Here is a 26,381-nt window from a genome sequence, read left to right on the forward strand (position 1 = left end):
AAGCAGGGCCCAGTGTGCAAGGTAACACAACGATCAGGCGCCTCCCTCAGGGGGAAGCAGCCTTATATGGCCCCGTCTGGTCTGCCATTGGTCCGAAGGTGCATCCGGGTCAGGGCACAGCGGGAGCACAAGAAGCAGAAGGGAGGCGCGGCCGTGGCCTATGGCGCATGCGCATTGCATACAGAGATGGTGTCGGCCGCGCGCCCGTCAGAAGTGACCGCCGTGGCCGTCGGGAGGAGAGAGGCTGCGGCATGGGATCGGAGGCCGACTGCGGCATGGGAGCGGAGGCCGGGTATGATGGAGTGGTGTAACAGTACCCCCTCCCCTAAGCCGCCCTCCCGGAGATTAGCAAGAAATCTCTTGCGGATACGGGGAGCATTGATATTCTCCCGAGGCTCCCAGGATCTCTCCTCAGGACCAAAGCCCTTCCAATCAACAAGAAAGAATGTCCTACCTCTAACCCTCTTCATAGCGAGAATGTCCTGCACTTCAAAGACATCATCGGCACCCACCGGCTGAGGACCAGGATCAGGCAAGGAATGGAAACGATTCAGTGCCACAGGTTTCAGGAGGGAGATGTGAAAGGTGTTCGGGACCCGGAGCGAAGCAGGCAACCTCAATTTGTAGGCGACTTCGTTGATACGTCCAAGAATTTCAAACGGACTGATGTAGCGTGGTCCCAACTTGTAGGAGGGCAGTTTCAACCGGATGAATTTGGAGGAGAGCTAGACTTTGTCCCCAACACGATACGGTGGAGGATCCAATCTCCTTTTGTCGGCATTATTCCCGTCATTTATCGCTCGTTACATTTTCTCCATAAAATAACAGATTCCTCTTTGTTACACGTCCTAATACTGATCATTTATATCTCTATATTGTAGAGGAAACATTTCTAGGAGTGTATACACTTCACCACAAACACTTCCCATAGATTTTATTATCATCACTGTTATTAAGCTGCTTTTCTCTTTATATCTTTACCATATCACTGTTTATTCTCTTTTCTTACCCGTTGCACAGTTGCACTTTCACTGGTCACTTGGTGGGGTCACATTTGGCTCTTTTCACCTGCATTGTTTTGTTTCCGGACCCCCTCACTATCACTTCACCTGACTGATCGCTACCAGATGGCTCTATGCAGCATTATTCATCTTGGTCTTACCAACAGGTTTTCATCCTGATCCTTCTGCTTCACTGGGGATGCTGAATGCTCACGTGGTGTGGGCCCATCCGGTCTCCATGGCAACGAGTCCATCCAGCGTCATTCCGGTCACTCCCCTCGGTGACACCATCCAATCAGAGGTGCCCAGAGGCGGAGTTACCTGGGATGGCATGTGACGCTGTTTCCTGGATCCCGCACGTGACACACCACCCGGGGGTGTCACAGATGCATGTACCCACATGGGGTATACTCGCTCCCTGTGACCTCTGATTGGCATTTGCCCCAGGTCGTTCGGTTTACACCAATAAGCCATCAGGGGTATGTCCCCACCACTATTAGGTGTCACGCCAATAACACGACCCTGGACAGGAAAGGGCCGGTATAAACAATAACCACCAATGTGATTGGCTGACATTGGCCGACTCAATCATGTGGTCCATAGATGTGACCGGGGAACAGCCCCAATTCCTTTAGGAACACCCCCACTTTACCCCAGAGTTACTCCCCTTGCCTGGATTAGTGCAGGACCTTGGTGTGTTGGAAACACTTCTCTGTACCCTCTGAGGAAGCTAACGTGGCGAAACGCCCGTAAGAGGGAATAGTGGTGAATCTGCCATCTTTCTCTTTACACTCCCGGCATGTCGTCTGTAGGATCTGTAATCCCCATCTCTTGTTAGGATGGTTCCTCCTTTACACTATATGGGCTGTGCTGTATTCCTGGGATATCCCATATAGCACTGGCTGCACTTTATATCTCCTCTCTGTACTCCAGGGATGTAATGCGCTGTCAGCTCTTTATTCTCTCACTATTTATACCCTTTGCTCTGTGTCCTCTCATTATATAAGCTATTCATCTATAAGTGCACAGGATCTATTCCCCTTATACACTGATATCCAGTGATAGATCTACAATCCGCTTACATATATCTATGTATGGATTTATCTTACACTCAATAAATACGGTGCACTTATCTCATCTCCACCTTGATAGTGACGCTCTCTTAGGATACATGTTACTCTATGATGGCACTTCTGCACATGGCCACTAGATGGCGCTACATCTGACATTTGCCTGAATATTTATATCTACACATGGTTTACACAAATTATATTTTCTTGTCTTAACTCTATACTATTTACCATTAGAAGCTTTGTATTTCTGTAATTATTTGTATGTATACATGATTGATTACCACTTCTGTCTCTGTAAAAACAATCCCATTTAACCCCTTTCTGACATGGGGTGTAAATGTATGCTGATGTCGGACTCCCTCCCTTTGATGTGGGCCCCGGCACTGAGCCCACATTTTTTCCGGCACACGATGGACCGGAAATTCCACCCATCGGTGACCCTGTCACATGATCGCGGGTCACCATTGGGTTGGCATGACAGCCAGAGGTCTCCAACAGACCTCTATGGTTTTGTCACTGCCAGATCCTATGAGTGCTGCCCATTGGTCGGTGCTCATAGCAAGTGAGCAACTCTGCTACATACAGGAGATCTGGTCATCGCCTCTATGTAGCAGAGCCGATTGGGTTATGACAGCTTCTAGTCTCCCATGGACACTATTGAAGCATGCCTGTGGAGACATGGGGGGGTCAGCAGGCGGTCTGGACCACTAGCCAAAACCGCATGGCACAGGGATCGTCCTGACGAATTCCTGCTATCCTTTTAACGTGGGCAAAACGCTACTCAGACAACACAAGGGGAGGGTAAAAGTGTGACAATGCTTTATTGTACCACAAAACAGGCAAATAACACATAGAACAGTCCCATCAAAATACCCAAGATGGGGCACATTACAGACTCTCACCCTTCCACTGACCTGTCGGGATAATAGCTGCTGTGACTTCAGATCTTCCAGGGGCGCTACTCCACCTGTGGCACACACTCAGAGAGGAGGTAATGACAAGTGTAGGAAGATGACAGGTTATTGAGTCCACATAAGGTACAAGGCCAGTTGATCTGAGGTCCACAACCTGTCTCCAAACGTATCCATGTTTCAGCGATGGTCAATGGAGCAGATCTGTATTCTTCCAACCGAGGTTGAAAACCCCTAGGTTGTTTCCTGTAGAATCATAGATCCGTGTCCCTCATAATGGAGCCATGATGATAAATGGCTGCCATCCTGTCTCTTGTCCTTTTGGGATGCATGGATGTCTTGGCAGAATCTCTTTGGCTGTTTCTCTCTGTCTCTTTACTCTTTATACAGAGGCATGTAACCTATTTTTAGACTTAAGAAGTGTCCCTCATTCAGTATTTACATAAAGGGTAAGAATGGAGGTGAGATCAAGTAGCATTACTTGATTATTTAAAATATTTGCATAGTTTTTCCCTCTTTGCTTTTTAAGTCAAGAAACTGGCTCCATAACACAATGTATAATTAGCATATCAGCCATCATCACTAGTGATCAAGGATAAGGGCACAACAAAACTCAATATTACCGGCTTACACAAACAAAACTCTGTTTTCTTGACCAACCAGAAATCAACACTTAAATTTGAAAGCCAACATACAGGTACATTCTATTATTCTTCATTTGCTAAAAATAGTCGTCTGGCTAATTAAGATACAATGCTGTATGTCTTCACAATGACAAAAGTAAAAAAATGTTTTTAAAAATATATTAAAAATATATAAAAGTTCGAATCACCCCCCTTTCGCCCCATTCAAAACAAAACAATACAAAGAAAAAACATACACATACTTGTATTTGGTATCACCTAATTCAGAATCGCTTGATCTATCAATATAAAAAAAGAATTAACCCGATCGCTAAACGGCGTAACGAGAAAAATCCAAAACGCCAGAATTACGTCTTTATGATCGCCGCAACATTGCATTAAAATGCAATAACGGGTGATCAAAAGATTGTATCTGCTTCAAAATGGTATCATTAAAAACGTCAGCTCGGCACACAAAAAATAAGCCTTCACCCAACCCAAGATCATGAAAAATGTAGATATGACGGGTATCGGAAAATGGCGCAATTCTTTTATACTTTACCTAATAAAGAGGAGTTATTTTTACTGATGTTTGTTTTGGGTCGTTTATTTTCTGTTGGTATTTGGTTTATCCTATAAAACTCCCATATAATAATCTCACCTTGAATTTATCCTATAAAACACCCATATAATATTCTCACCTTGAATTTATTCTATAAAACTCCCATATAATATTCTCACCTTGAATTTATCCTATAAAACTCCCATATAATATTCTCACCTTGAATTTATCCTATAAAACTCCCGTATAATATTCTCACCTTGAATTTATTCTATAAAACTCCCATATAATATTCTCACCTTGAATTTATCCTATAAAACTCCCATATAATATTCTCACCTTGAATTTATCCTATAAAACTCCCATATAATATTCTCACCTTGAATTTATTCTATAAAACTCCCATATAATATTCTCACCTTGAATTTATTCTATAAAACTCCCATATAATATTCTCACCTTGAATTTATTCTATAAAACTCCCATATAATATTCTCACCTTGAATTTATCCTATAAAACTCCCATATAATATTCTCACCTTGAATTTATCCTATAAAACTCCCATATAATATTCTCACCTTGAATTTATTCTATAAAACTCCCATATAATATTCTCACCTTGAATTTATCCTATAAAACTCCCATATATAATATTCCATTCTTGAACGCACGCCGCGTGCATCATGTTTTTGTACAATTTGTGAATAATATATATAGGTTCTCCTCGTCTGATTTATTTTTGAAGGTCAATGAAATACGATTTTCCTGTAATTCATTTCTCACACTCTCGGTATAATAATGACACTTTTCCCTGTGTGGGATTTTTGATAAAAAGGTTGACAACTAGTTGGACAACCCCTTCTCATTCCTCATGTTTGGTCCTGTTAGAATTAAAACACTTATACAAACCTCCCATGCTGGCACCGTTTCAGTGGTGTCGGCACTTGTGTTCTTGGCTCTTTTGAGGTTGTTACGTCATGTGAGCCCTGTGCCCAATCAGCGCTGACGTCACTGTCCCCACCTTAGGACAAATCAAGCATCATCTGGCCATCAGAGAGCAGCCGCAGCCCTGGCTTCATGTTCAATACATCCGAAGGAACAGTGAAGCTGCCGCTGATTGGGTGCAGGGCTCGTGTGATGTGAGAACCTCACATAAGCCCCGGGACAGTGAGTCTCAACACCGCTGAAGTGGAGCCGGCACGCCAGCGGAGTATGAGTGTTTTTATTTTAATGAGGCCAAACATGAGGAATGAGTTCACTGAGAAAAAAAAAATATTCCGTATGGACTATAAGACACACCTAGGTTTTAGAGCAGGAAATTAGGAACAAAATTAAAGCAAAAAATGTGGTCAACTCTGTACTTAATAACCCCTATCCTGGTATCTATGGTATCCTCACCCCCATCCTGATACACTTGGCCCCCTCATCCCTATCCTGGTATGCAGGGCCCCATCCGTATTCTGGCCCCAATCAGAAAACATAAAAAAAATTACACTTACCTACCCGGCGCTCCCTCGCTGCGTCCTGCTCCGGTTTCAGCAACTGCTTTATGCTTGTAAGCAGTGCTTGGCAGGGATGTCATGCGTTGATCACAAGCAGAGCACAGCTGCCGGAGTACTCACCAGGACTGTGCGCACAGAGAGCAGCGAGTATTCCTTCCTCTTCAGTAGCGCGCAGTGTCAGCCACCGGCTTCCTGCTGCTGCCGGCGGTCACTTGTGCCGCTACTCAAGAGAAATGAATATTCATTGGATTCATTCATTCATCAGGAGACTATTTAATACTGAAGTATATTCAAGTGGGACTAGATGAAGAAAACCCTAAAATCATGTATCATGTTATCCGAAACAGTCAGAAAACTAGCCCCATATTGGCCGACCCCAGACTTCAAACTATATACTTTGCAAGTAGTTTATAAGCCCCTCCAGTGTCAGGAATAGATAGTATGTGAAAATACAGTATATACCGCTCAGGGAACACTTACCTTTCAGAGATAATTTCCATATTCATACTAAATAATGGCACAGATCTCCCAGACATTATGACTGCACATATCTCTAGTCTTTATAACGATATTGCACTCATTCCTTGACAGACCGCAGCATGGCCATTAGTTAGAAGCTGCTAATGATCTTTGGAGCAGGTAAGTTTTCCCTGAGTAGTATATACAGGGCCATCTGAAAACTGAGTTTAGTCTAGGACAATTTGCCTGCACGGCTAATTACCATATACTGTATACTTGAGTATAAGCCGACCTGAGTATAAGTCGACCCCCCTAACTTTGCCACAAAAAACTGGGAAAACTTATTGACTTGCGTATAAGCCTAGGGTGGAAAATGCAGCAGCTACTGGTAAATTTCAAAAATAAAAATATATACCAATAAAAGTAAAATTAATTGAGACATCAGTAGGTTAAATGTTTTTGAATATCCATATTGAATCAGGAGCCCCGTATAATGCTCCATACAGTTCATGATGGCCTCTTAAGATGCTCCATACAAAATACGCCCCATATAATGCTGCACAAAGGTTAATAAAGGTCCCATAAGATGCTCCATAGAATAATATGCCCCATATGCTGCTCCATAAAAGTTATGGCCCCCTCTGTGTGACTGCTCTGATGTCTAACAAGAAGCGCTTTCTGTTTAAAATATTTCCCACATTAACAGGAAAAAGGCTTCTCCCCTGTGTGAGTTCTTTGATGGCTATCAAGACTTATTTTCCATTTAAAACATTTCCCACATTCTGAACATGAATATGGCTTCTCTGCTGTGTGAGTTCTCTGGTGCTTAACACAATCTGATTTATTGTTAAAACATTTCCCACATTCTGAACATGAAAAAGGTTTCTCCTCTGTGTGACTGCTCTGATGGCGATCAAGAAGCGCTTTCTGGTTAAAATATTTCCCACATTAACAGGAAAAAGTCTTCTCTGCTGTGTGAGTTCTCTGGTGCGTAACATAATCTGATTTATTGTTAAAACATTTCCCACATTCTGAACAGGAAAAAGGCTTCTCCCCTGTGTGAGTTCTTTGATGGCTATCAAGACTTATTTTCCATTTAAAACATTTCCCACATTCCGAACATGAATATGGCTTCTCTGCTGAGTGAGTTCTCTGGTGCTTAACACAATCTGATTTATTGTTATAACATTTCCCACATTCTGAACATGAAAAAGGTTTTACTCCTGTGTGGATTCTCTGGTGATTAACACAATTTGATTTATTGTTAAAACATTTCCCACATTCTGAACATGAAAAAGGTTTTACTCCTGTGTGGATTCCCTGGTGCTTAACACAAGCTGATTTATTGTTAAAACATTTCCCACATTCTGAACAGGAAAAAGGCTTCTCCCCTGTGTGGGTTATTTGATGGCTATCAAGACTTATTTTCCTTTTAAAACATTTCCCACATTCTGAACATGAAAAAGGCTTCTCCCCTGTGTGAGTTCTATGGTGAATAACCAAATCTGATTTCCGGATAAAACATTTCCCACATTCTGAACAGGGAAAAGGCTTCTCCCCTGTGTGAGTTCTATAGTGATAAACCAATTGTGATTTCCGGTTAAAACATTTCCCACATTCTGAACAGGGAAAAGGCTTCTCCCCTGTGTGGGTTTTTTTATGGATATTAAGACTTATTTTCAATTTAAAACATTTCCCACATTCTGAACATGAATATGGCCTCTCTGCAGTGTGAGTTCTCTGGTGACTAATAAGATGCTCTTTCCGGTTAAAACATTTGCCACATTCTGAACAGGAAAAAGGCTTCTCTCCTGTGTGAGTTCTCTGGTGACTAGTAAGATGCTCTTTCCGGTTAAAACATTTCCCACATTCTGAACAGGAAAAAGGCTTCTCTCCTGTGTGGATTCTCTGGTGTTTATCAAGATTCCCTTTCTGGTTAAAACATTTCCCACATTCTGAACAGGAAAAAAGCTTCTCCCCTGTGTGAGTTGCATGGTGATTAACCAAATCGGATTTCCGGTTAAAACATTTCTCACATTCTGAACATGAAAATGACTTCTTTGCTTTAGGAGCAGTTTGTTTTTTAATGCCTCTTTTGTGACTTTGATTTTCCTTAGTAGTAAGTAAAGAATCAGAAGATGGGACCTGTTTCATAGGATCGGATGACAGATCTTTGCTGTGAATGGATGATGATATATCTGGAGTAATAGCAATCACTTCCGTTGTATCTTGTAGGATCTCAAGATCATCAGAATTAAAAATTGAAGATGTCAGCTGTCCCTCTGATCTCCTGGTGCAGTCCTCTGCTAAGATAAAAAACAATTTTTTTAATAAAATAACCTTGAGTTTTATATTTTTGAACATTTCTACTTAAACTGACGATAAAAATGGCAAGCTATGTAAAGAACTTTAATTATTTACCAAGACAATGACAGTTCACAGTCTAATAGAAAACCTTGTTGGATGAGCCAGTAGTGTGTGGTGTTCAACTGTTTGTTAATTCTGCCTCCCAAATGTAAAATATAAAGAAACCAATCAATGTTATGTAGGTGAAAATAATACCAATTCTCATCTCACAAAAAACAAGTCCTCAATCAGGTCCATCATCTGTCAATAGAAAAACAAATAGGGCAGGTTACATATAATGCTAGTTACGGTTAGGGGCTAAAGTAATGGTTACTGTTAGGCTAAAGTTGGGTTACTGTTAGGCTAAAATTAGGGTTAGGGTTACTGTTAGGCTAAAGTTAGGGTTAATGTAAGGCTAAAGTTAGGGTTTATTCTAAAGAATTAGGCTTTTCTCAATTGTCTCCCCAATAATTTGGTCATGTCAGAGTTTTCTATTTCCGTAAAATAAAAATAAAAATGAATAAAATGGCCCATCAGTATTATAGTGCAGAGGAGGCTTATGCACTTTTATGTTCGGACAGCGAAGAAAGTGCAGTGTCAGATGGCGATTTGGATTTCGAGGGCTTTACTGTAGTAGCAGCGACAGTGATAGCTCAGAAATGAGCAGTGATTCTGGTCCATCCTCACACACAAGGACCAGTACAATAAGAAGGACAAATAGCGCTTCTGGAGAAATGTCTCCAACTCAGGGAACAATGCTCAGTACTAGCGCTGTCCCTAGTGCTCGTGAATTGGCGCACACCAAAGTCCAAGGGGCTTTGCCTCTTGATGTAGCATTTCCTAGATAGGAGGCTTCAGATTTGGCTAATCCATTCATCCCTAATTTTAAGGTCATTCCTGGTATAAATGTGGAGTTGGAAAATTTTGGACCAATTCTTTTTTTAATTTGTTTGTGACAGATAGCTTGCTAGAGCATATTAGTCTACAAATTTATATATTTATGTCGCTCCTCCTCACCCAACCGCCTCCAAGACTTCTCCTGAATATCCCCCATCCTCTGGAATTCTTTGCCCCAACATATCCGACTATCAACCACATTCGGATTCTTCAGACGGAACCTGAAAACCCACCTCTTCAATAAAGCTTACAGCCTGCAATGACCCCGCTACCTCCTCACCACTACCGGAGATATCGCCTCAACCAACACCAGAACTGCTGCAACCCACCAACCTACTGTCTCCTTCCCCACCATCCCGTAGTATGTAAGCACGAAAGGGCCGGGTCCTCTTGCCTCTGTATCAGTCTGTCATTGTAAGTTTGTTTACTGTAAGTGATATCTGTAATTTGTATGTAACACCTTCTCATGTACAGCACCATGGAACCAATGGTGCTATATAAATAAATAATAATAATCATCATCCCAATTCATCAGCCAGAATCCACGATCCTATTGTGCTAGGTCAAATTTATGGACACCAACTAATGTCCTAGAATGGAAAACATTTTTAGGATTTACATTCGCTATGGGGCTTGTTAAAAAAACGAGCATTCTGTCCTATTGGTCCAACCGCCCTGTTCAAGCCACCCCTATGTTTTCTGCTGTTCTTCCTAGGACCCGTTATGAAATGCTCATGAGATTTTGGCATTTTAACAACAATAGTCAATGCTTGCCCAGAAATGTCCCTGAACATGACAGACTATTCAAAATCACACCCATCATCGAAGACTTGACAGAAAAGTTCTTAAAGCTTTACACCCCAGCAGATAACATTTCCCTTGTAAAATTCAAAGGAGGACTGCACCTCAAGTAATTTATTACTAAGAGGGCAAGGTTCGGAATAAAGCTCTATAAAATGTGCGAGACTTCAACCGGATACACATTAGTTTTTCGCATTTATGAGGGGAAAGATAGCCAACTAAACCCACCAGGATGCCCTACTTATCTGGGGACATCGGGAAAAATCGTTTGGGAGCTGATAAGCCGAATTACTTACCGGTAATGCTCTTTTAATGAGTCCGCGACAGCACCCACTGGAGGTATCAGATCCGCCCCATTTGGAACAGGAAACCCTACAGGAAAGATAAAAGGGGCGGTCCGCCTTTCCTCCTCAGTTTTGCATTTCAGAGTACCAGGAGGACGGCCAAGGATTAGGCAATGTCTTTTATTCATCTTTAGCAGATATACTTTATTATCGATATATTTAACAGGGGGGGAAGTGAGCGGGTGCTGTCGAGGACTCATTAAAAGAGCATTACCGGTAAGTAATCCGGCTTTTTACCCTTCGCCATGACAGCACCCACTGGAGAGATTCCAGAGACCATCACCTGGGTGGGACCACCGTGCCAAGGACAGTCCTGCCAAAGCTTAGGTCAGAAGTTGATGAAAGGTCAAGTCTATAGTGATTATAGAAGGTAGAAGGAGATGACCAAATTGTCGCCTTACATATGGTTTCAATTGGAACGTCTCCCCTCTCGGCCCAGGAGGTCGCCATTGCTCTAGTGGAATGAGCTCTGATGCCTTCCAGAGGATCTTCATTTTTTGCGGAGTAGGCTAAGCGAATGGCATCCCTGATCCATCGGGAAATGGTGCTCTTCGTGACTCCATACCCTTTTTTACAGCCCTGAAAAGATACGAACAGAGCCCTACACAGCATCCAACTCCTGGACCTCGCAATATATTTTAGGACAGTTCTTCTGACGTCCAAAGTGTGGAATTTCCGCTCCTCTAGAGTGGAGGGATCTTCAAAGAAGGTTGGAAGAAGTATCTCTTGAGATCTATGGTATTTTGTTGATACCTTAGGCAGGTATGAGGGGTCTGGCTTTAATATTAATCTATCCTGGTATACCTGAAAAAAGGATGGATCTATGGACAGGGCCTGGATATCACCCACTCTTCTAGCAGATGTCAGTGCTACTGAGAGGACTGTCTTGAGTGACAAGTATTTGAGGGATATCGTGTCTATTGGCTCAAAGGGTTCTTCCGTCAGGGCATCTAAGACCAGATTTAAGTCCCATGCGGGGATTGCAGGTATGTGAACTGGAGTTATCCGTTCGCAAGCTGTAATGAATCGTGATATCCACTTATTTCCTGCTATATTATGGCCGTACAGTGCCCCTAACACGGACACCTGAACTTTCAGTGTGTTTACTGCCAGGCCCAAGTCCTTCCCTCTCTGTAGAAATTCTAGGATAGGAACTATCGGGACTTCTGTTGTATGAGGTGCTGTATGAAACTGTAGGAATTTCTTCCATATTCTTGTATAAATCTGGGTCGTGGACTGCTTCCTGCTCTGTAGGAGCGTAGCAATTAGTGTTTCAGAATAGCCTCTTGATCTTAGTAGCTGCCTTTCAAATTCCATGCTGTCAAGGGTAAGCTGTCCACTTGGGGGTGGAAAAAAGGGCCTTGGGAGAGTAGATTGGGAATCGAAGGAAGGACCCAAGGATCTGTCACTGACATAATTCGTAGCCACGAGAACCACGGTCTCTTGGGCCAGAATGGTGCTATCAAGATTACTCTCGCCTTGTCCTCTCTGATCTTCCGAATCAGTGGCAGGAGAATCAACGGAGGGAAGGCGTATGCCAGTTTGAACTTCCATGAGGTCTGGAGGGCATCCAGTATGTCTGGGTGATCTGAAGGGGACAGGGAAGCAAACATCTTTATCTGTCTGTTCTCTTTCATGGCAAAGAGGTCCACCTGAGGTTGCCCCCATAAGGCTACTATGTCCTTGAAGACTCGGCGATTGAGGCACCACTCCCCTTGCCGAAGTGTGTGTCGGCTTAAGAAGTCTGCTTCTCGGTTGTTCTCTCCCCTGATATGAAGAGCCGAGAGGGACAGCAAATAGCTTTCGGCTAAGTTTAAGATTCTTCCCGCAGAAGACATCAGAGTCTCTGATCGAGTACCTCCCTGTCTGTTTATGTAGGCCACTGTAGTGGTGTTGTCCAACAAGATCCTGACATGTTTCTGTTGGAGCTGTGGAAGAAAATGGTATAGAGCATAATATACCACTGTCAGCTCTTTTAAATTAGACGAGTATTCCCATTCCTCTCTATTCCACCTTCCTTGACAAAAGCTATTCCCCATATGGGCTCCCCAGCCATGGGGGCTAGCATCGGTGGTTAGGATACAAGATGGTACTATAACCCATGGGACTCCTGAGGATAGATGGTCATCATCTAGTCACCACTCTAGAGAAGTCAAGACCTCTTGTGTTAAGGTTATCTTGCTCTCGAGGTGACCACCATGTCGCCTGTCCTCTTGGAGGATCTGATGCGGACATGATAATGGGCCCACTGGACTGCCGGGGCACAAGAATTTAGCGACCCCAATAGCGACATTGCCCCTCTCAGAGACATGCGTGGTCTACCTATTGCTGCCTCCACTTTCTCTTTTGTGAGTGCAATCTTTACCTGAGGAAGTAGACATCTCTGGGTTGTGGAGTCTAACTGGAACCCTAAAAACATCTGGAGGGAATGTGGAACGAGTCTAGACTTCTGTACATTGATGATCCAGCCTAGATCCTGCAAAGATGAGATCGCGTCAGCCACACGTTTGGTACATTGGGTGACAGAGTTCCCGATTATTAGGAAGTCGTCTAGGTAAGGTACGACTAGAGTGTCTTTTTGACGAAGATAGGCCATCACCTCTGCCATCACCTTGGTGAAGATTCTTGGCGCTGTAGAGAGGCCGAAAGGCATGGCTGTATACTGAAAATGACGGATCTTGCCTTCGAACACCACTGCGACTCTTAGGTATTTTTGGTATCTATCATGGATATGAAGATGATAGTAAGCATCTTTTAAGTCAATCCCCGCCATTACACAGTTTGGAAAGAGAAGCTTTATGGTGGATCTGATTGATTCCATCTTAAACTTATAATTTTTTATAAACGTATTAAGCTTCCTTAAATTAATAATTGTCCTAAACGTACCATCTGGTTTGGAAATTAAAAATAAAGGACAGTAAAATCCTCTACCTTCCTGTCCCTCTGGGACCTCTACTAAAACGCCCTTGGATAGTAGGCTCCGAATTTCTTCTTCGAGGGCCTTTTGTTGAACTATAGAGTTAAGGCGGGTTATGATAAAGAAATCATAAGGGATTTGAAGGAATTCTATTTTCATTCCCTCTTTAATTATACTTAGGATCCATGGGCTCGAAATTATTTGTTCCCATTTTGAATAAAAAAAATTTAATCTACCCCCTACTGGTGGGTCTGATTTTTTAATATTTATTTTCCTTCCGGAACGTTGAACCCCTGAACATGTTACCCTTTTGTTTTTCTTCCTTTATGGGCCATCTATTTGATCTATCCGTTTGCCTCCTTCTTCCAAACGGTCGTCTTTTAAAGGTTCTCCTATAGAAAAGGACAGAAGAATCAGGGAAGGCCTTCTTCCTCTCCTTCGCTTTGGCGAGTATGTCATCTAGGGCTTTCCCAAAGAGAAACTCACCCTCGCACGGGGTTGCACAAATCTTAGATTTTGATTGCACGTCCCCCTTCCAGCTCTTCATCCACAGAGCCCGCCTGGCGTTGTTCACCAGAGCCGCCGATCTCGCTGCCAGCCGCAGAGTGTCTGCCGAAGCATCGGCCATAAAGGCTGCTGCCCCTCTGATCAATGGAATAGCGGCCCGTAGTTTTTCTCTTGACACCTTCTGCTCGATTTGTTGATCCACTTGATCCAACCATACGAGCATAGATCTAGCGGTGCACGTTCTGGCTACTGCTGGCTTAAAAATCCCCGTGGTAGACTCCCAAGATCTTTTCAAAGATGACTCTGCCTTACGGTCTAGCGGGTCTGCCAACAAGCCTGCGTCCTCTACCGGAATAGTAGATTGTTTCGAGGTAGAGGCTACAACGGCATCAACCTTTGGCACTTTGGTCCATTTTAATAGCTCGTCATTGCTAAATGGATATTTCCTCTTTGAGGCCGATGGGAGAAAACTTCTTTGATCGTGTTTTTCCCACTCTCTTTTTATTAGGGCCTTAACTGCCAGTATTACTGGGAACGCTCTCCTTTTCTTTTCCGCCAACCCCTCAAACATTATTTCTTGTGCAGTTTGGGCACCCCTTGCTTCCTCACACCCCATAGTATTCCTCACAGATTTGACCAGGTTATCCACACTATCCAGAGGAAAACATGACCGTCCCTCCATGTCTGATGATGATGACGAGGATGTGAGTGAGGAGTCGGAGATTAACCCCTGTTCTTCCTCTGACTCTGAGCTGAGGGTCACCTGTTTTTTGCTCCTAGACTTCCTAGAGGGAGTACTGGCGCGGGTGATAGCCTGTATTTCCTCCCTGATTATGACTCGAATGTCCTTTGATGACACTGTGGACCCCTGCCTAGTCTCCCTGGTGCACAGCTTACAGAGCTTTTTGGGGTAGGAGTCAGGGAGAGGTTAAGCGCATAACGCGTATTCCTTATGCTTAGATTTTTCTTTTTTCTTCTCCTGGAGAGGGGAGACATGGCGAAAGGAGAGGGGGGAGGAGAGGTCAGCTTAATAGGCAGAGTATATACATTGCACACTCACCCAGTGAAGCCTTTGTAGGGATTTGACTCGCTTAGGTGCAGCGGGAGACAAACATGAGGCACGTTCCTTTAAAATTTCACCAGGTTTATTACTCCATAAACCATAGACAGCATAACACTGAAATGTAACCTTCACTTCAGGCAAAGGAACAGAAATGTCCGTGGCTTCAGACTCGGACTGAGAGTCTCAGCACATGCTGGGAGCTGTAGTCCTCCCCATATACACTCTCTGTAGTGTCCCACCTGGACACATGGAAGTCTGTCCACACTCAGACAGACTCCCTCCACACTCTCTCACATGTGCCAAACACCTCAATTACATAGCCCTGTAACCACACCCACAGGTGATCACATGGCTATGACATCACTAAAGGTTGTATAGACACACACAGGCTTCCCTGACACAGTGTAACAGAAAGATCAGCAGTACCTCTGCTGATCAATACACCCTGGAGCCTGCATCCCAAGGCCACCCACCTTGAGACCCATAATGGTCATTTAGGACCCTGCTCCTGTTACCACACTGAATGTGCCTGTACACCCGTCCTGGGACACCCACACAGCGCCCCCTAGCTGACATAGTGGTAACTACACCACATACCTCCCCCCTCTGTTCAAACTTGTGGGGTTGAACACATGACATCACCCAGGGATCTTGAGACCTGGCACCCATGTCACCTTGCCCTACCAGTCGGGAGGACCATCTCCGTATGTTTCGGTAGTCATACTGCATATTTACGTTAGGCCTCCCCTGCCCCCAGCGGTCAGTATCTCGGCCTTGGGCTTTGGCCTTCCCGTCAACGTCCGTCAGTGTGACCAGACACTCTTTAGTCTCCACCTGTCTGCAGTGTGCTTCATCACGCGACCTTTCTCTCACTGGCTGGCTCTCCCAGTTCGCACGGTCATGAGTCCCACGTCCAGCTGGGCCAACTGGCTGGTCTGAGTCTGACCCTCTGACGCTATGTCCACCACCGAGTCTCGTGCCTATGTTACTAAGATTAGAATGGCCACTTGCGGACTCTCGACGTTCTTGCCTTCGACTACCTGTCCTTTCATTCCTTGGCGGATCCCTTCGGGTCCTTACACCTTGGGTTGGAGGGGGACGCCACCTGACGTTCTCTATCTGCTCATTCATCTGCAGTCGATCCTGTCTTAGCTGCTCAATCTCCTTCAGGTACGCTACCCGATATTCCAGGAGCATGCGAAGCTTCCCAATGCTTTCCACCGAACCAACCACAATGACAGGAACCATGTCATCTTCAATAACGACTTGGATTTCACCAGCAGGTGGGATCCTCACTCTCTTCACACAGGATCGATTCACCATCTCCTGCATCACCTTTCCAAGTCTGCCAACGACTTTCCCCACCAGATTTCTGGGCACCGGAATTCTGTCTTCCACAAAGCCCAGCCGACTTTGTGCTTCCCTTGCAAGCTCCAGACGTCGAGCGGCTTTCCAATTACGCTTCACGAGCATCTGTTTCGTGCGGAGACATTGTAGGTGCATCTCCTTCAGGACAGCCACCCTTCTCTCTGTGTCTTCCGTTTCTGCCAGTATCACCAACTGGTCTGTTTCTGGTGCCCAGCTCACACTATAGGCCTTTACTGCCTTTTTAAAGGTCTCATGCACACCTTCGCTGGCACACGCTTCTCGCACGTCTTCGGGTACCTCCATCACACACTTGAAGGTCATGGACTTGCTCTCATCCTGGACAGATGGCTCTGGGTTCCCCACGGACACTTCCCTCAAGGTATCTGCCAAGACCGGGTGACTGTCTTGTGCAGCTCTTGGCTCACCATCTTCCTGAGATTTACAGTCTTCAGGACCCTTTTCCAAGATGGGCTTTGGCAGTTCTGCCTTGCTATCAGTCGGGCAAGGCCGCTGTACGTCTTCGCCCCTCCACTTCTCCTGCAGAAGACCTTTTACTACTCCACTGAGTTCTTGCAGAACTTTATCTTTCTCCTCTGCCAGGTAGCGACGCTCATCCTCTCTCCTGAGAATCTCCTGTTGATGCTTCTCTTGGGCCTCTCTGAGCACCTCCATATCTTCCAACAGGGTCTTGTTCATGGTTTTACACGCTGACAGGTGACCTCTGAGCTCAGAGACTTCCTTCTCCAGCTCATCCACTCTGTGCTCAGCTGCTTGCCTTAGGACTCTTTCCCGTTCGACATGTTCTGTTACAGTCTCCTTTATCAGCTGTATCTCACGATCTTGTTCTCTTTTGTCCATCACGTGTCGCACCACTACCTCTTTAATTATATCGTTAAAGGGTACCACTGGGTCAGTCACCCCAGTCGAGTGAACCCTCCAGTTACCGTCCAGCACCAATGTGTCTAGTCCAGTAGTCTCATCTCCCAGCCCACCATCTGTCTTATCACGAGACGTCAGGTCCGTCAGTTGGGCAGATGTACTTCTTCCTCTGGTCAGTTCTACCTCTGACCTGTCCATGTCAGGAGCCGTCACTGTCTCAGTGTCTGCTTGTCCCACAGTCGAAGCATCTCCATCGTCAGACCAAACGTCATCAAACAAAAGAAAGTCCCGGCCCCTCTCCCAGGCATAGACTATGTCCCGTGGTATTCCTCTATCTTGGCACTCACCACCTTTGGTCCCCTCAAACACTACTGTGTCTACTGCGTAGTTCACCGTGACCCCGTGTTTACAGCAAACCCTGACGTTTTTCTCGGTCAGAGAGAAAACGAGAGGCGTTCCTGTCAGAGTCACCTGACTCTCTGAGTCCAGCCGACCAAAGGCTCCTTCCCGGTGCAGCATCACTGTACACATCTGTGGCCCATCATTACTACCTGGAAAGGATATTCCACATTCTGAAAAAGACCTGCACATACACTGCGGTACTCCAGACATACCTACTGAGTCACCCAGTGCTGTCACTTCTTCACACTTGGCCACTTTCTGGACCACCACCCCACTTTGGGTTGCCACTCCAATTTGGGTCACCGCCCCCTTTTGTGACCCCACCCCTTTTTGGGTTACCACTCCAATTTGGGTCACCGCCCCCTTTTGTGACTCCACCCCTTTTTGGGTTACCACTCCAATTTGTGTCACCGCCCCCTTTCGGGACTCCACCCCTTTTTTGGTTACCACTCCCTTTTGGGTCACCGCCCCCTTTTGGGATTTCCCCATGTCCGTTCTGCAGAACTTCTTATGCCACAGTTCACACAGTACAGTTTGTCTTTTAACGATACCACACAAGTCTTTGTTGGCACCACCACAGCTCCTGCTGTCACTGATCACTGGCACCTCCGGCTGCTGTTCACACACACACACACACAGCGGCTGGTGTCACTGCAGCTCCTGCTGCGCCATCTTCGTGGACCCACCGATCCACCAGAAGCCGCTTGTCCCCTTCTTAACCCCGCCGGGTTACCGGAAGCCGCTTGTCACCCTCAAAGATAAAAAAACCACAAAAGCGCGCCCATAGGGCCTTACCAGTGCAGGTATAATCGGTTATGAAGCAATAATACAGGGTACTCACCCTTAATAGTTGTGTAAAGCCACAACTACTGTATCCGCTTAGTTACATGCAATAAAGCTGCAGCAGGATGGTGTAGACAGACAGCGTCTGCTACCAATGCTCAAAGAGGAAAAACACCAGGTCCCTGTGCTGCGAGACCTTCGTGACCACTCTGAGCCACAGCAATCTGCCTTGCAAAAAAACCTTCGTGACCACTCTGAGCCACAGCAATCTGCCTTGCAAAAAAACCTTCGTGACCACTCTGAGCCACAGCAATCTGCCTTGCAAAAAAACCTTCGTGACTGCTCTGAGCCACAGCAATCTGCCTTGCAAAAAATACCTTCGTGACTGCTCTGAGCCACAGCAATCTGCCTTCAGGTTTTGCAGAGGAAAAGAGAAAAAAAAAAACAAAACAAAAAAAAACACATGCACAGTCTCTCACGTGTCCTGTCCGTGTGCTGTTCAGGACGTACCGCCTCCACCTGAGAACGTCCAACACACAGGGCACACCGGGTGCTATTCAGGGAGCCGACCTTCCTCCCAGGGTCTCCCAACACACCGGCCTCACCAGGTCCAGGGGCTCAGCAAGTGCTCTTCAGGACATCCGTCTCCGCCTGAGACTGCCCAACACACACCTCACCAGGTCCAAGGTCATAACACGTGTTCCAGGGATCCGATTCCTCTCCCAGAACCTCCCAACACTGACCCTCCAGGACCTTGCTCACTGACCCCTCCAGGAACACAGTCTCTCACTGACCCTGGTCAGTGCAACACAGACTCCTGTCTGTTACCTGTGTCGGCCACACAGGTTCCCGGACGCCTCTTCTCCTCAGAGGTATCCCACAAATATTAATACAGTCACTTTCTCTGACCTCGGTCAGTATTACTCACGGTTGTCAGACCGTCTGCTCTCCTGGCTCAGAATCGCCAGCACTGCCACACGTGCTTCTGGGAGTCGCTGCCCGCAGTCTGTCACCAACTGTAGGGATTCGACTCGCTTAGGTGCAGCGGGAGACAAACATGAGGCACGTTCCTTTAAAATTTCACCAGGTTTATTACTCCATAAACCATAGACAGCATAACACTGAAATGTAACCTTCACTTCAGGTAAAGGAACAGAAATGTCTGTGGCTTCAGACTCGGACTGAGAGTCTCAGCACATGCTGGGAGCTGTAGTCCTCCCCATATACACTCTCTGTAGTGTCCCACCTGGACACATGGAAGTCTGTCCACACTCAGACAGACTCACTCTCACGCTCTCTCACATGTGCCAAACACCTCAATTACATAGCCCTGTAACCACACCCACAGGTGATCACATGGCTATGACATCATTAAAGGTTGTATAGACACACACAGGCTTCCCTGACCCAGTGTAACAGAAAGATCAGCAGTACCTCTGCTGATCAATACACCCTGGAGCCTGCATCCCAAGGCCACCCACCTTGAGACCCATAATGGTCATTTAGGACCCTGCTCCTGTTACCACACTGAATGTGCCTGTACACCCGTCCTGGGACACCCACACAGCGCCCCCTAGCTGCCATAGTGGTAACTACACCACACCTTATATTACCGGATCGGATGGCTGAGATCCAATCCTAGGCCTTGACTCTCCTGCCTCACTCCTGCAGGCGGTGTCTGTCCTGGTGTTGCAGTCCCTGGAGGAGCTGCCCCCCACAGAGTCTCCTGCTGGAGCATGCACTTCTGTTGGGGACGACATGGCTCACCACCGCTCAGCTGCGGCGCTGTTTAAATAGATTGCCTCTTTTTTTTTTCCTTTCTTCCTTGTGTCTGCCCCCAGAAGTCACTCCTCCTCCCCGGGATCACCGCGCATGCGCCGTCGCACTCTCAGCCATCCTGCCCCGGAAGCTCAATCATTACTTCCGGCGGTCAGTGCCTCTGCGCCGGCCGGCTACCGTGCCTCCGCTTCTGCCTGCGGCCCGCGCTCTCCACGCCACCGCCACCGCTGCTGTGCTTTCAAAAATTTTTTTTTCTTCTCTTTCTTCGCGCCACTGGCGCACTTACCACTCCTAGCAGCGGCAGCCTGCGCGTCGTGGTGCCACCCGGCGCGCTCCTAGGTGAGACCGGGCGGCCCTCCCCGGACCCGGTCATCACGCTCCATGCATCAGATGAGGGGGGAGCCGTCTAACGGAGTCTCCCCCGACGCTGCCTCCGAACCGCAGCCCCTGCCGTTCCTGTGGAGTCCGCACAGGCAGCATGCATAGCCCAGGTATGCTTTCCTGAAGGATCGTGAGGCTCCTTTTGGAACAGGAAACCAAAACTGAGGAGGAAAGGCGGACCGCCCCTTTTATCTTTCCTGTAGGGTTTCCTGTTCCAAATGGGGCGGATCCGATATCTCCAGTGGGTGCTGTCGTGGCGAAGGGTAAAAACTCAATTTTTACAAAAAGGCTACAATCTGTACACTCACTGGCCACTTTATTAGGTACACCATGCTAGTAAGGGGTTGGACCCCCTTTTGCCTTCAGAACTGCCTCAATTCTTCGTGGCAGAGATTCAACAAGGTGCTGGAAGCATTCCTCAGAGATTTTGGACCATATTGACATGATGGCATCACACAGTTGGCGCAGATTTGTCGGCTGCACATCCCTGATGCGAATCTCCCGTTCCACCACATCCCAAAGATGCTCTATTGGATTGAGATCTGGTGACTGAGGAGGCCATTTGAGTACAGTAAACTCATTGTCATGTTCAAGAAATCAATCTGAGATGATTCGAGCTTTATGACATGGCGCATTATCCTGCTGAAAGTAGCCATCAGATGTTGGGTACATTGTGGTCATAAAGGGATGGACATGGTCAGCAACAATACTCAGGTAGGCTGTGGCGTTGCAACGATGCTCAATTGGTACCAAGGGGCCCAAAGAGTGCCCAGAAAAAATTCCCCACACCATGACACCACCACCACCAGCCTGAACCGTTGATACAAGGCAGGATCGATCCATGCTTTCATGTTGTTTACGCCAAATTCTGACCCTACCATCCGAATGTCGCAGCAGAAATCGAGACTCATCAGACCAGGCAACGTTTTTCCAATCTTCTACTGTCCAATTTCGATGAGCTTGTGCAAATTGTAGCCTCAGTTTCCTGTTCTTAGCTGAGAGGAGTGGTACCCAGTGTGGTCTTCTGCTGCTGTAGCCCATCTGCCTCAAAGTTCGACGCACCGTGCGTTCAGAGATGCTCTTCTGCCTACCTTGGTTGTAACGGGTGGCAATTTGAGTCACTGTTGCCTTTCTATCAGCTCGAACCAGTCTGCCCATTCTCCTCTGACCTCTGGCATCAACATGGCATTTCCGGCCACAGAACTGCCGCTCACTGGATTTTTTTTCTTTTTCGGACCATTCTCTGTAAACCCTAGAGATGGTTGTGCGTGAAAATCCCAGTAGATCAGCAGTTTCTGAAATTCTCAGACCAGCCCTTCTGGCACCAACAATCATGCCACGTTCAAAGGCACTCAAATCACCTTTCTTCCCCATACTGATGCTCGGTTTGAACTGCAGGAGATTGTCTTGACCATGTCTACATGCCTAAATGCACTGAGTTGCCGCCATGTGATTGGCTGATTAGAAATTAAGTCTTAACACACAGTTGGACAGGTGTACCTAATAAAGTGGCCAGTGAGTGTATATTGACAACTACTACATCAGCATACCCTTATTTAAAAGTCTGGTTGAACATAACATAGGGGCTTGTGGGACCATTCGCAAAAACCGTCAGGGGTTTCCACAATCATTGGTCAGCAAAAAGTTCCGAAAGGGGCAGTCCGGGGCTTTACGCAATGAAGAGCTGCTTGCCCTTAAGTGTAATAAGCAATACCTAGAGATCACGGAGGCATAACATGCAGGTAAATGAAGAAAACCGTCTGCCTACCTTGAGGTGAATGTATGATTCAGCACAGATAGAAGGGTACTATGAAGAAAGTTTCTGGGTTACTAGCCTGCAAAATAATCCACAGGGGTAGCTGCACCAGAAGGATCCTAAATGCTGGAGCAGGGAGATGAGACCCACCTGAATCCTCAACGAGGATAAGAAGCACGCGGCGTGTGCTGGCCAGGAGACCCCGCTGTCAGTGCCGGAGTGATGGGGGGCATGGTCTGGGTGATGTCACCTAGAGCAGAGACTAGAAGCAGGGGAACGGAGGCTGAGAAGGGCCAATCGCCAACACGTTTCGAAGGTGCACGGACCTTCTTCGCCTGCTCAAGGTGACGTCACCCAGACAATGCCCCCCGACACTCTGGCACTGACACCGGCGCACTCCGCGTGCTTCTTATCCTCGGTGAGGATTCAGGTGGGCTCCATTGCTAAGGAAGTGGGACACTCCCCGGTCCCCACTCATCCTCCACCTGGGGTGCACAGTATCTTTTCCACGTGCCGCTGTGATTTCATGCCAGTACCTGTACACTTGCTGGCTCTCATCTCCCTGCTCCAGCGTTGAGGATCCTTCTGGTGCAGCTACCTCTGTGGATTATTTTGCAGGCTAGTAACCCAGAAACTTTCTTCATAGTACCCTTCTATCCGTGTTGGATCATACATTCACCTCAAGGTAGGCAGACGGTTTTCTTCATTTACCTTATGATTCCATGATCTCTAGGTATTGCTTTTCTGATTTTACCCATACAGTAGCAACTTTAGCTTGCTGCTTTCCTGTTTAGTTTTTGTAAACCTCTTTTTTGTCAGCCATTAGCACAGAGGCTGTCTCAGCACCTGCAGCTCTAGTTTATATCAGGTGGAGCGCCGGTGTATAAATTCACATTTATTCTTTGAACCAAGAAAGAACCCCCAGAGAAGATGTTGTGTATGTTCCTAGAGAGGAATGAGGCATGATCCCCGCTATTATTACCCACAATGCCCATCATTGCCAGCCTTATGCCTCCATGACGGCTTTACAATCTTCCACACAGAACCACGTTTTTGAACGGTTTTGACACTCAAGCATTTGGTTTATTTAGTGACAGACACATTTGAGTAGAGCTGACTTAACAATTTCCGGGTGTAGGTGGGGGGAGGTCTCCAGAGACACAAGCTGGGCACAATATATTGGGCACTACAATGACATTTTTGCAATCTTTGCTCTGAAACTTCCACTACGAGTTTCTGGAAATCATCCATGTAGTGAAAATGGTCACTATATCCATAGATGAATTCCCAGAGGGGTGTCATTTCCAAAATGGGGTCACTTCAGGGGGGATTCTGTTGTTCTGGCACTTAGCGGCTCACCAAAGTGCCACAACAGCAGAATCCCCCCTGAAGTGACCCCATTTTGGAAATGACACCCCTCTGTGAATTCATCTCTGGGTGTAGTGACCATTTACCTATCTACCTATTTTCCAATGTAAAATCTGGAGATAAAACATTTTAGTGGTAAAAATGTAATTATTTTTTCTTCACTGCCCAATGGTATAATTTCCTATGGAACAGCGGTGGTGTCAGTATGCTCACTGCACCACTAGAAGAATTCATTCAGGGAAGTATTTGGTAAAATGCAGTCACTTTTGGGGTCTTATGCTTTTCTGCCACCTCATGGGCTCTGACAATGTGACATGTCACCCACAAACAATTCCAGCAAAATCTGCTCTCCAATATGGCGCTCCTTCCCTTCCAAGCTCTGCCATGCGCCCAAACAGTAGTATTCTCCCACATATGGGGTATCGGCGAGCTCAGGAAAAATTGCACAACAAATTGTATGGAGCAATTTCTCCCGTTACCCTTATGAAAATGCAAAATATGGAGCTAAAAAGATTTGAGAAAAATGTTATTTTGTTATTTCCACGGCTCTACATTATAAATTTCTGTGAGGCACCTGGGGGTTCAAGGTGATCAATACACATCTGATAAGTTCCCTAAGGGGTCTAGTTTCCAAAATGGGGTCACTTGTTGGTGGTTTCCACTGTTTAGGCACATCAGTGACCTAAATAAAGTCAAATGGTGCTCCTTCCCTTCCGAGCCCTGCCGTGCGCCCAAACAGTAGATTTCCCCCACATATGGGGTATCGGCATGCTCAGGAGAAATTGCAAAACAAAATGTATCGTCCATTTTCTCCTGTTACCCTTGCAAAAGTTAAAAAAAAATTAGGTGCAAATGAAAATTTGTGTGAAAGTAAAGTAAATGTTTATTTTCTCCTTCCATATTCCATTCTTTCCTTTGAAGCACCTGAAGGGTTAATAAACTTCTTCAATGTGGTTTTGAGCACCTTGAGGGGTGCAGGTTTCAGAATGGTGTCACTTTTGGGTATTTTCTGTCATATTGACCCCCCAAGTTCACTTCAAATGTGAGGTGGTCCCTAAAAAATGGTTTTGTAAATTTTGTTGTAAAAATGATAAATCGCTGTTTAACTTTTAACCCTTATAACTTCCTAACAAAAAAAAATGTTTCCAAAATTGTGCTGATGTGAAGTAGACATGTGGGAAATGTTATTTATTAACTACTAGCTGAAGAGCCCGGCGCTGCCCGGGCATAGTAACTAACTGTGGTTAGTTATAGCAAATTATAATTATCCTCCATCCCATAGTCCCGTGCCCATATACCCATCATACATATCCACGATCCCATAGGCCCGTGCCCATATATCCATCATACATATCCACCATCCCATAGTCCACTGCCCATATACCCATCACACATCCTTCATCCCATAGTCCCATGCCCATATACCCATCATACATATCCTCCATCCCATAGTCCCTTGCCCATATACCCATCACACATCCTTCATCCCATAGTCCCGTGCCCATATACCCATCATACATATTCGCCATCACATAGTCCAGTGCCCATATACCCATCATACATATCCTCAATCCCATAGTCCCATGCCCATATACCCATCATACATATCCTCCATCCCATAGTTCAGTGCCCATATACCCATCACACATCCTCCATCCCATAGTCCCATGCCCATATACCCATCATACATATTCTCCATCCCATAGTCCCGTGCCCATATACCCATCATACATATCCTCCATCCCATAGTCCAGTGCCCATATACCCATCATACATATCCACCATCCCATAGTCCCATGCCCATATACCCATCACACATCCTCCATCCCATAGTCAACCATTATGACATCATAATGAGCGTCGGGGCTTGCAACCTATGATGACATCAGCGTCGTCATGGCAACCATTGTGACATCACAATGAGGGGTGGGGCTTGATACGCACACACTTTTTCCCCAGTATGTAGATAGGGGCAAAATTGTTTGGTGAATTGGAACGCGCGGGGTTAAAATTTCGCCTCACAACATAGCTTAGGACGCTCTCGGGTCCAGACGTGTAACTGTGCCAAATTTTGTGGCTGTAGCTGCGACGGTGCGGATGCCAATCCCGGACATACACACACACACATACATACACACACACACACACATACATACATACTGTGAGAATCATGTGGGAATAGTGGATGAGGGCAGGTATATCTCGCCCAGATTCCTTTCCTATGTGGCCTAGTCTGGTCAGTATCGCACCTGCTTACTAATGGATAAGGGGAGGTGGATATAAAAGGATGCCAGGTGGTTGTGTGAGTGTCTCAGCCTGGGAACACAGAGAGCCTGTCTGTGTGAGAGACACACACGTGAGTGGAAGCAGTGCCCACTGCAACTGTGGTTTGGCTGGACGGGAGAAGCCCGCCAGTTGGTAGTTAGGTTGTCCATTGTTTAGTTAGTGCCGGACAGGCAAGGATTTGTTTTATGTTTTATTTCCTTTTGCATTGCTTTCACCGATAATAAACCTGACCCAGGGTCAGTTATACACGAATCCCAGCTCTGCGCCTGAGTTTCATACTGAACGCACGTGACCTTTGACCCCAGCAAAGGCGATCCCGGAGTGTTTTATCACATTGTGGTGGAGAATGCGGGCATCACGTTGCAAGCATGA

The 26,381-nt window shown here is 46.1% G+C and overlaps 1 protein-coding gene across 1 annotated transcript in view; it reads right to left on the reverse strand.

Annotated features, from left to right (window-relative positions):
• Nucleotides 1-4,710: 4,710 nt before the first annotated feature.
• The window catches only part of LOC141072521 (uncharacterized), a 92,381-nt gene continuing 70,710 nt past the window's right edge, over nucleotides 4,711-26,381 (reverse strand). The window contains exon 5 of the mRNA XM_073559793.1: nucleotides 4,711-8,438. Coding sequence (XP_073415894.1) covers nucleotides 7,081-8,438 — 1,358 coding nt within the window. The 3' untranslated portion in view covers nucleotides 4,711-7,080. The remainder of the gene's footprint in view (nucleotides 8,439-26,381) is intronic.

Source organism: Dendrobates tinctorius, unplaced genomic scaffold, assembly GCF_039654945.1.
Source record: "Dendrobates tinctorius isolate UK_male_01 unplaced genomic scaffold, ASM3965494v1 ptg000274l, whole genome shotgun sequence".
Taxonomy (NCBI): Eukaryota; Metazoa; Chordata; class Amphibia; order Anura; family Dendrobatidae; genus Dendrobates; species Dendrobates tinctorius.